At 37.5% G+C, this 12483-nt stretch overlaps 1 protein-coding gene across 2 annotated transcripts in view; it reads left to right on the top strand.

Moving 5' to 3' along the window:
* The window catches only part of LOC105384971, a 36582-nt gene that overhangs the window by 20888 nt on the left and 3211 nt on the right, over positions 1 to 12483 (top strand). For both annotated transcript variants that reach the window (XM_048625919.1, XM_048625916.1), the window contains exons 3-4: positions 11731 to 11832; positions 12169 to 12399. In XM_048625919.1, the coding sequence (XP_048481876.1) occupies positions 11731 to 11832; positions 12169 to 12399 (333 nt within the window). The remainder of the gene's footprint in view (positions 1 to 11730; positions 11833 to 12168; positions 12400 to 12483) is intronic.

Raw genomic sequence — 12483 nt, 5'->3', positions numbered from 1 at the left:
CTGACCTTCAAAGAACTAAAAGAAGATAAATAATATCTTTCTTTTATGAACCATATAAAGTCATTGGATCTAAGTGGATATCGCTTTCATGAAGGCTTATAAATACGAAAACCGCTATAGTCTTTTTTTTTATACTGTATACATAGGTACCTACTTACTTCATATATATTATTACTATCGGTAGTCTGAATGCTTTCAGCGACAGGCAAGTGAATTTAATAGGTAGCTTAATTGAAATCCATTTTACCATTGATAGCGGTATAAAATGATTATAGAGTTTAAATTAGATTTTCTATGTGTCATCAACGATTAAGGTTCTCAAGAATCCTCTTATATTTGAATTCCATTTGAGTAGTGGGCTGGCCCAAAGGGCTGGCACATACCTTGCCCAAAGGATAAGCCTCGCCATTCAGCGGGGCAATGCGGCCAGCCTCTTGGGAACCTTGCCAAACGACGGCGGTGACCTAGAAAATATTTTTTACCTATTAAGGTAGGTAGTGCCCTATGGCCTACTTATTTAATTTATTAAAATATATAGTAGGTTATTTGAGTAGTTCATTAAATGGTAAAGAAATGAATTTATTTCAGATTATGTAAACCGGACAAGAACTTAACAGTACTTACCTATCTAAACACAGAAACTAAATCAAACCAAACAAAAACCTCATTATATCAAAACTGACTAAATTAACCAAAAAGTATAAAAATAAACTCCTACCCCTGACAAACTGAAAACATACGTTGGCACATTATCTACCGACTGAAAGACAACTACCTAATGCAATCTTATAATTAGTTTTAACTTATAACACAATCAGCAAGGTGCAAAGGTTTCAATTAACAAAACTACAGATAAGTGAGCTGCGAAGTGATAAAATCAATTAAAGGTGACAAAATAAGTCATAAAACTAAACTTACGGCAAAAATACCGGTTCTTTATACTAATTATTTTATTAATTAATTTTATAACGCATCGGTTATATGGAAGTCCATTTAAATGGTAATGTGGGTCTGTAATTAAGTACTTATTTTATTTTTATCTGCTCTAATACCATTTTGAGATAAGGTTTTTAAAAGCTTGTTAAGTACAACTTACTTAAGCGAAGTAGCTGAGTACTTTTATAAGGTGAGTACTGATGCTTTTACGCTGTCTATTTGACATTGTGGGTAGTTATCGGAAAATCAGGTGCTTGCAAAGCGGCGCTACCTTGATACATAGTTGTCAACATGCTCCGCTCATGTTCATAATTAATTTTAAAACACACAAGCGTACAAACAAGCCATCTACCCTATTGTACAGTGGAAGACATACCAAATTAAATATAACTCTTACCACACACGAAACAAGAAGGTTATCAAGTCCAAAGGGGAACGACTGAGGTCCCCCACTGTATATACCATCTCAATTAGACGCTAACTAATCACTGGCCAATAAACAGACTCCACAACATGAGATTAAAAACAAACCACTTTATAACAAGCCTGAGATTAAAGAATATAAAAATTAATTCGAAATGCGCCTCGCATATCTATTGGCTCATTTTGACTTTAATCTGCTCGATGGAACCTGTTGCGTATTGTCTTATTATCATATCTATCACAATCACGTTAGAGTTGACAATTAAACCATGTAGCGGGCAACTGCAAACGCAAGAAGAAGTAACATCTCACATCATTTAAACCTCTATCACATTCAAATTGATTGCGATAGAGGTTTAAATTTATGAATAAAGGCTGTATATGATAACCTATCAATGCTAGACAGTTGATTGAAAAGAAAATTTATAGAGCATGTACCAAGGCGGTTATAAATAGACCGAGAAGTAATGTTTGTTTGATATAGATTTTGACATTCAATGGCGGCGTTCGAACTCATTAGCTATTCGTAGCGCAGGGCTGGCGATGTCATCATCGATCATTTTAACTCCCGATCGATATGGAGATAAGTTTACATTTTCTAGTAGGCAGGACACATACCCTTGGGTAAGTTTATTTAAAAGTTTTATACTTACTTTCCAATATAAATTATGATCAAACAGCGCATCGCAGCGATTCCAAAGGCACGGTACTGGATACGATTTAAGGCTCTTCACATCCAATATTTACCAGCTTTCCCAACCTAGGAAGTTAGGGTTATGTATATTAGCATAATAGGACTATGAGCCAGATACAGTGACAGCCCTGAATCACAGATAAAACACATGATATCTGAGACAGGGCCTACTCTGTGTCGTAGACAGGACCGATCACTTCCAGAGAAACCCAATAATGAGAAAATGACAAAAAAATACTTAAAGACATTCTGAAACCGGTCGCGTAACCGAACTAGTTTTTTTAATGATCGCGGGCACAGTTTACTCGCCATAATGCCATATATCAAGTATTTGTTGCATGCCTATCCGTCATTGGTGGAATGTTTGCTTAAAAATAAAATATCGGAAAAATACTTTCTCTCCTTAAAAAATGCTACAGAACTTACTTTTAGTGCGCACGTTGAATTCTTTTATATGGTTCAATAGAGAACATGTTGTTTGTTTGTTTTAGCCTTTGCATTATACTAAGATATTATAGGTACTGAATTAAATCCACCCCGCCTGCCAAGCGTGGAGATTATGGCAATAACCTTCCAATCTTGGAGGAGGATCATGTCTTAGAGTCGATTACTACTGTCTTTGCGTTTGCGTTTTATCAAATAAATACCTTACCTACTATGTCGTTAGTCGGTACTTATCATAAATTCTGTTGCTAGATAACTCTCATGTACGTACATATATTTGAGATCCAGATGAATCCTTGTCGTTGTACCTATGGTACCGTTATTTAGTGCCAATTTAGTACGCATGTCATGCAACATGCAAGTCAACTGTTGACATTACATACATCACCCTGGCAGCTAGCGGTCATACGGATGTAGCATCACATTTAAACAGAATAATTGTCTTTTTATTTGTCAGGTCTTTATATCAGTTTTATGTTTATGACATAGCTAGATTAAAAATAAGACACCTTATCGAAATCTTCACTGGCAGGCAGCTGAAACGGAAAATTCGGTATTTTTATCGGCAATAAACTTGAATAACTTTACAAAAACTCTTTATGTTCATTTCAACTTGAACTTTTATAACTCAACATAAGTAATAAAGCCGTTATACACATCGTTTTTTTACATGACCCCTCGTAAATTTCAAATAAGGACTGTATTCGTATGTGAAATTCATTTGGGTAACGTGCCGGTAACTAATGAGGTAACGTAGCTACTGGATGTGTAGGAATGCACGCGGGATGACGTCATCATATAGAACTATCAACAATCTTTATATGTATTATATAACTATCAACAATCTTTATATGTATTCATCATTTCATATTTATTGGTTGGCCTTGAAATATCGATAAATTTTATTTTCGGTATTAGGTTTTTTTTCAATTATACCTCTATATTATAGTATTTCTTATCTACGTAGGTACATCAAGTCTATATTTCATTTAAATTGACACAGCCTTTTTATACTTTGGCCCTCCACTTCCTTATCCTATCCTTTATTTTTGCTCAGTTACTGACAAATGATGACGCCGGTGATTAAGACCAATACCGACTACCGAATTCAACGATCAAAAATCTCGATTTAAAATTAATGTGTTTGCTTATCTGTTATCTGTGAAATGATTAAGTAATGATATTAATGATGTTCTTTTTAAAAAACATATTTTTTCTATTCAAGGGAACATTTATTATTCATACTTGACTATGCAAGTATTTTAAAAAGTATGTTCTCAACTTCACACAAACGAATCAGTTATTTCTTTACCTAAGTAGATCATAGGTACTTATAGACTGAGTTTGAAATCGTAATACTGTGTTGTGTAAATGATGTCATTACACATTTGGGTTAGCTTTGTGGTCGCAAGTGTATTGAGGATTCGTTGCATAACAATAATATTTTCGTAATTAGGTATGCAATATCAAATTGTGTGAACTCTACTGTATGGTCTAGTGTTTTTGACTTACGGAGCTTACGGTCAGCTCTTTATTTAAGTAAATTTACACTTTTGTACCAAACTTAGAAATCATTATTAACATAAACTAAGAATCATTTAACAAGGTACAAAGGTGTTTTGTATAAGTACGTAATATGTATAGTAGCTACTTTAGAAATTGACTTTGCAACCCAAGTATTTGTCAGATTTAAGCTCTGCCTTATAATATAAACGTTTATTCGCTTTAGATAAAACTGTTGATTTCAGTGTAGCTCGCTCTTTAGTGGTCTTTACTTAGATACTTAGTTTGAAAGCAACATTAGAGCAAATGCCACTTCCATTTGGATGGCGCACGATTATTGTGCCTTTATTTACAATCAAGCCTCGAGTTTACAGAATGGCCGTTCGTTCAGAAACGTGCAAACAGTTTAGTAGCTTCACGAGACGGCGCGCGTCGCGGCATTTCACGTTTTTGTACAAGCAGTTAATTAACACCGGCCGGCTGTGTCGCTTGCAAAGTGCTTTTTGCGCGGGAAACTGACGCAAGCCACCATCTTTGTTTAGTGGAGTGCGAGCCGTTGCGACAAATGTCAATTGTTTAGTCAAGTTTTTTCAGATTATTTTTATGTTTCAAATAAAAAATAGAGTAGGGACGTCAAAGTAAAATTGACTTCTTGATTAAAACCGATTGATATTATTTACGCATTTGCTAGAATTTTTTGTAAAAGTTTGAAAAGAAAGGTTAAATTAGAAAGGCACATTATTGCCAGCAATATAACCATTTCACCAATATTACATTTACGAAGCTCTGCTTTGGTTATTCAAATACCTTAAATGTATCTAAACTATTATAATTGCCATCGTAATTCAAGCAAGCGTCCTGAATGTCAAACTGAAATACGGCGAGCAACGTTCGAGGCACCAACAAACCGTAAATCGTGCTACATCACGTGCAAGTGTTATTTTATCGATATTTTCCCATCACTAGCGCTAGTGTCGTTGTAACTGCCGCACAACATGCTCTGTTCACTAATGCATAGTCATACTATGTCATAACATATTTATAATAGGTACCTAACTACCTGTAACTGTAAGTACTTCATTATAATGTTGAAGCTTATCTCAGATTCATTCCATAAAACCTAATTTAAGTGAGATTTATTTATAGAGACACAAAATAAAACATCGATTTCTGAAATATAACAGATTTATATTCCCAACTCATAATCTTATAATGTGATAGTGTTAGTGTGTAAAATGCATAATTCCGACTTAAGACATCGCTGAAAACAGACAACTTCCTTTTTTACATCTTTTAAAAGTCGTAAGGACAGCACAGAATACCCAAGCTATACGCCGCGGGCTCAGTCGTGGTCGTTTGCGTAACAATCGAACACATTCCGCCATGCGCGTCCCCTCCCCCCTCCCCTCACCTGTCCTCTCCGCAGCCACAGATACCTGGAAACTGTCCCTACAGAGATGGCACCAGGAATCCCACCTCCTGAGCACCAGGTTCCTAGATCTCATTTAACCACTCGGCCTGATATGACAGCTATGCCATTAAGATAGCGAAAGCCTTTTTCGGAGACGTGACGCTGTGGGATACTGAAGTCGCATTGTTTTTGCAGGCTGTAATAAATAAGTAGGTAATGCCTTGATGGGGCCGAAAGCAAGAAGTTAATGATACGAACATAAACTCACGCCTGTCGCGGTCGGTGTCAGATGTAGATGATAAGGACCATTTGTTTCGAACTTCGCATACCTTGTTTGCTTTATAAGTAGTGTGTACCTAGATACACTCATAAATCTCTTTATACACAGGTACCTAAATAGTCTGTACTGACAAAGTGTTAATTTAGAAACGGTCAGTTACTTTAGCGAACTTTACTCTAAGCGAAACAGATCCCACCAAGGACAAAATTCGTAAGTACACACCTCTACTAAGGAGACATAAGATTGTAACAATAGAAATATTTCGATTCTATTCAGATACATTACTGTTAATAAATGAAGTTACAAAAGCACATGACTACCTTATTTCTGATAGTTAATAACATTTGTAGCTTATGCCGAAGTAGCTACGTGCATCTAGTTTATGACAAGACATTCAAAGTTAACTATCAAATAAACGTCTGCGATTACCTACATACTTCTAGAATACAAGCTCATCACAGTAGGTACAGTACTCGGGTATTAAAATACAAAACGCACAATAGCTGAGTGTGATTGCTTTGCCTCATCTCATCGACACGGCTCACAACATTATCAGTCGTAAATATTACGCGTCTGCAATATTTCTTCGCGTGATTGCTGGTCCGTTGTACGAATGTCGACACTGAAGGGTTACTCTATACTGACGAAAAAGGAACGAACGAAAGCTGCCGCGTAATCGGCACGTTTAATACAATGATATAGAGTCGTGGCTCGCGCAGCAGCGCTCCGATGCTCAGTTTTTCGTCATGTAAAGTGACCCCCTGACAACGGGGTCTGCCGACGTGGCTGCCATTCGACCGTTGTATTCAAACTTAGGTTGCGTCTATTGTCATTTAAGGCGAATAATACCTGGAAAAGGACAATATCGAGATTTTCTTTGTGAAGTCAAAAATCTTGAGTATTATGAATAAAAGCCGCGCCGCAATTGGCGCAACGATTTAATGTAAGTTTGTGTTACATACGAGTAGAGCTAACAGAATTTACTTTTAAATCGAATTTTGCAGTAGAAGTCCTCTGGATGAGTTTTCCCATGTTCAATAAATGTATCCATGGTCGTTAAATCATAATATATGTAGTGACATAAACATATGGCTTAGGCAGGGATGATCAAGTGGCAATATTGCTATAAATACTATCGCCACCACACACGTTCATGCTTGTAAATCTGTAGTAATAAATTTGTAGATGATGTTTTTTGGTTTTCCATTGTAAAAAGCTGCACCTTATCATTGATTCGTTTCTCAATTATTATCTCAATACTCTTATGTTTTGGCAACATCGATGCGAAACCTTGCTTTAGGCACAGAATTATATGCTTGCTAGCCTTTTGCCCTTAGTTCTAGCACAAACCAATAAAATGAAACCTTAGACCTCACACGTCGTATACAATCGACCAATGCGTCAATACGACAATAATGACATGAATGTTTTTGCATTATTCCGTGACGGTTCATGTAATGCGAGTACGCGAGTTTCCTCGTGTATATTATGAACAGACGTGCCCAGTCGTGGCCCGCGTTCATGATAGGTATGGCGTGCTGTAATGGAGGGTTCTACCTTTTTTGGCATAAGATTTATTTGCCTAATCTCGTATTGCATAGTAACGTTTGGTCAAAGTCTCGTTACGCCGAAAATCGTATGGCATAAATCTCGTTTAGTAAAAAGTTATTTCGCATAACATTGTTTAGCCTAATAATGGTATGGCCAAATCTTGAATAGCCTAATAATGCTATGGCATAGGTTTATTAGGTTTATACAAAGTAATAATATTCGTTTGTCTTTAACTTTGACGGAGCGTCTCCCTACATAGCGCAAACTGGTGCCTTGTATTGTTTCCGCTGTTTGGAAAACGCTCCGCTCCGCTTCGCTGCGCTCCGCTTTGGTTTTGATGAACATGTGCACCTAACACGCTCCTCCTCGCTTTGCTCGTCGTCGCACCTATTTTTAAGGTTTCGATCTCATGGGGTTTGTAATAATTATATTGGTCGTTAACTTTCGATTTTTTGATCATACAATATCGTGATTTTCGGGATGTAGGAGAAAAATACCACAATTTGTACATTTACTACATACATCATATATTATTTATTAAGATAACATTACGAGAAACAAGATTATACATAGGTATAGACGAACATAAATTTGAGCAAACGAAACTTAGGTGTTTAAAGATTGTGCCTAAAGAGTTTTAGACGAAACGAGCCTTATGCCACAAACGTCTTGGCAAAGTGATGGTTCGGCCAAAAAAGTTTAGACCATACGAGTTATGCGAAATGAGTTTTGGTCAATAAAGATTATGCGAGATGAGCGGAACCCGTAATGGAGCCCTTTGTAAAGAAATATTATGGTAAGAGATAGATAGATATGCCTAGCTTAGATTTTTCATCTTTGTTTTGGCTGGGACTTCCCTTTGATTATATGGTCGAAGGGACTTCCAAGGCTGTAAGTTCTTCATGAAAAATTTCAGTATCTTTCTTGTTAGCTTGTTGATGAAAAACACTAGAACTGGACATCGAAGTGTCACACCTACGCACCCACACCAAACACTCTCATATCACCGCCATTGTTGTGCCTAATTTTTTAGTTAGCGAGATTACTTCCCCCTTTTTTCTACTTCGATGGAAGTGGACTAGCTTATGTCACCGTGCTGAAAGGGTTGGCTAGTCCCATCCCATTGGTTATCAGTAGCTATCTGCCCAAGTACTGCATCGAACGTATTAAGGTAGATTTGTTGAAAAGTCACTCGTTGAGGCTCTTTTGCACATCAGAAGGTAAACAGTGTCAGTTAAAGTTTATTAAACCCGTTAACCCAAGATAAGAACTGTTCACAAGCTCACCAATGAATGAGTAATATTCAGTTAGCAGAAGCGCCCTTCAGAATAATGATAATAACAGGGAGGACTAGTCCTGCCAGATGACATTTTTATAACAGCCTCTACGCGCTGCGCCGGCGCATGTTAATTAAAATACCCGCCGGGCCGAGGGGCCACTTTATAAAAATTATAAAGGACGAAATAAGTTTGTAAGGGCCTATCTATTAGAAGTGACTGACTGCCAGTGGTAACAATAAGTGGTAGTAATAACTCTGTCGTTGACTGGCTAGAGGACTTTTTAATGTAAAAATCGAATGAAAGGAAAGTAACTATCTGTCATCATCGGTAGTTACAACCCGAGTCCGCTAAAACTGTAATTGAAAAAAATATTAAATTCCTATCCATTTGAGTAGCTTTATTTAGTTGGTTGAGGTACCTATCTAGATCTTAGCTACGAATTGCAGGTTTTTTATCTCTTCGGTATTAGCATGTTCTGATATAAATAATATTGGTGTACGGTAGGTACATGGTTTAACTTAACTGTAACTATAATATCATACACATCATTATTATTCTGCAGGGATCATACTCTTATGATTGATCTCGACGAGCTTGATAATTTGTTCTACATATACAGGGTGTTGCAAAAAGGGTATGCTAAGCCGAAACCTACATGTGCAGCATGTTATATCTAAGCCCGAAACTGAAATCAGAATTTGAAAATTCGCGAAAAAAAAAATTCATTTTCCATAGAAACTTTGTTGGTCACGTGACTTTTACTATGAAAAAAAAAACTGTTTGATTTCGGTTTCGGACTTAGATATAACATGCTGCACATGTAGGTTTCGGCTTAGTATACCAATTTTGCAACACCCTGTATAATGCCGTATAAAAATAATTTCTTATACGACTTCTTCATTATTATTTTACGATGGGATCCCGCCATAACCACTCGGATCAGCCAGTTAATAAAGCGATAACTCCATAGTCGCATTAACACTAATAAGATCGTAAACAACTAACCTTCGGAGAAAAAAAATGGCGCCCGCTTCTGTTCTACCTTAGAGAAGTAGGAGGTTTATCGCGCCATAAGTTTAAATGTGCCATTTCCCGCCACACGGCTGCCCTCAGAGCCTCGCAAATACCTGTCGATGTCGTTGTTCTATACTCATAAATTTCAGCAAGTGAGCTTGTTCTAACGCGGTAGCTATTTCTATTTTCTATTTGCTCCATCGAGTGTAACCAAAGAATCTACTTAGGCCTATCTATGGACTGACTTCACCATAAATCTCTGGTAAGGTTACTTGAAATCAAAATACTTCATTTCTTATGGACTTTAGGTAGGCCCGTAAAAGGAAAGAAAACATTACCGAATCATTAAGAATTAAGCATTCTATCCTATGCCCTTAAATACAGAGCAATATTTCAAACGTGCGATCAGTTTTCAGACCATTTATATAAATACCAAACCTATTGATTTGGAATTTATTACTTAAATACCTGTGCTTGTGTAGCAACCCAACCTTCCTTTATACTGTAACCACTGTACTTCAATATAAGGTAGCTCCAAAAAAGGTATAACCGCATTAAACCAAAAGCGAAACTGTTCGTATATAAATTGTACTTTTCCAGTGGCTGTCTCTATAAACCGCTTCAAAGTGTCAACGTTACATTTGTGAGCAAAAAGTACCTATTTTATGGCTTGAACCTCGAACTAGCTAACTAAACCTTAAATTATAGGCTACGGTCTAAGATCATTATGGAAAGCGGATTAAGTTGAACATAAAAACATAACTTATGGCTTAGGTAAGTCTTCTTTATTATGCCAAATTCGCACGAAAGCAAAAAAAGATTTTTTCAAAGATCCAGTGACAATAGTAATAAATTACTCCTGAACTGAAAAAAAACTTTGCAATATTTAAGTTCTTAACTACATTTAACAGCGAAACAGAATATTACCAACTAAAAACGTAAATATTTGATCAAGTTCAAAATTAAATGTTTAAAGGGCATAGTTAAATGTTAAAATGAAACAAAAGGTACTCCTGCAGTGTATCTATAAACACATGATTGAAATACCTAGCTTTTATATTTATCGTCCTCGAGGTACTTTGGCCACAAACATCTTAGTCCCGCCATGTCCGCGACCGCCTATCAAATTTATAGCTTTCTATTGAAACGATCTAGAATCAAACCATAATTGGATACTAAATCGATCTAAGCCCAGCTCTAGACATTAAATGAAATGACATGACTTAATCGAGGGAAACTCAGTAAAAACAATGAGCTAAGTTCTAGTCTAGACCTAGTATAGTCCGGTTTATTGTAGCTAACTAGCTTACTTAGCGATGGACACTTGCAGACTGGGGTATATAAACAGATTAGATTAGTCGGAGACGTGTTAACAAAACAAGTCTTTATATTGAAGATAGACGTTAGGATTAGCAGGCAAGTTTTCAATTGTCGGATATTTTATTAGCTTTGAATGAATTAACCTACGTAGGTATACGTATTTGTATTTAACCTTTAACATACCCCTAACCTAACAATTAAGGTTTCCCTACGAATATAGAGGGTATTTACGATACTATTACGGAGTAGTTTACAATTCTCTAGATTACTCTAGAAAGTTCACAAGGAAGTGAGATTTTTACTATCATTGGCTCAAGTAGGCGCCTTTTATGAGGCACTAAAAGTGTTGGAGTGTCTTGCTATGATTGATAGAGATTAATCGGTAATTAAAACCAGTTTTTAAAGAGCCCTAGTTGTTTTAAAGATTTTTTAACACCATGGGTCATCAAAACACTTAGTGGAGTACTTATATAAAAATCGTACAATAGGTCTTTCCCAAAGGATTTTCAATACTTGTATAACTTTCGAAAATCGGTACGATAACATTGCTTGCCTTGTTACAGGAGGGTTACTCTATACCATCTCTATACTTACAAAAAAATAACGAACAAGGGCGGTCGTGTCGTGAAATCGGCACGTTTAATACAACAAGATAGAGTTTGTACGAAACTCAGTTTTTCGTCACAAAGAGTATCCTTCAATTAACGTTGCATGCGTTGTTACAGTAACGTGTGGTGTGTTACCTGTGTTGTAACAGTAACGTTCCTTGCGTTGTTACAGTAACATTGCTTGCCTTCTTACAGTATCGTTACTATTGTAACAACAATATTTCGTTCCCTGGGTTGTTACAGTAACATATGTTGCGTTGTTACAGAACGGGTGCACGCTGCTGCAGCGCGCGGCGGCGGACGGGCACGTGGACGCGCTGCGGCTGCTGCTGCAGCACGGGGCCAGAGCAGACTGCGTTGATGTCGTCGTGAGTATTGTTACGAGTTATGTTGTAATTGACACTACGTTCTGAATACTTGGTCGAAAGGATTAAGTTACCATCATTGTCATCATCATCAGGCATCAATTGTCCGCGGCTAGACATATATTTGGACTATAGAGCAGAACAATGGTCTGTCCTCACGTCCTTTCTTATCCAGGCATTGTAGGCTACCAGTGTAATGTCCAGTGCGCCTATGGTAGTTAAATAACCAAACGAGCATATCTATGCACACATAGCCACTTCAGACTATAGATTTTAAGACCATTACCAGTTCCTATGCGAATTCATCCACTAACCTTATACAAACCCTTCCATCCACAGCACGGCAACACAGCCGCCCACGAAGCAGCCTGGAAGGGCTACTCCCGCTGCCTGGTGCTTCTTGCAGCGGCGGGGGACGCGGGGGGTACGGGGGGCGCAGGGGGCGCGGGGGTCGTGTGCGCGCGCAACGCGGGGGGCTTCACGCCGCTGCACCTCGCGTGTCAGAACGGACACAACCAGTCGTGTAGAGAGCTGTTGTTGGCTGGCGCGCCGCCGGATGCTCAGAATAATGTGAGTTGTTTTGTTTACATTTTAGGTGGTATTTTACAGTCTATGTCTGATTAAGTTCATAGTTAGAGTCTGCCTATGGCTCCT

This window comes from Plutella xylostella, chromosome 3 (genome assembly GCF_932276165.1).
Source record: "Plutella xylostella chromosome 3, ilPluXylo3.1, whole genome shotgun sequence".
NCBI lineage: Eukaryota > Metazoa > Arthropoda > Insecta > Lepidoptera > Plutellidae > Plutella > Plutella xylostella.
Note: the sequence above shows the minus strand (reverse complement) of the source record. Positions and strands in the feature narration are given on the sequence as shown.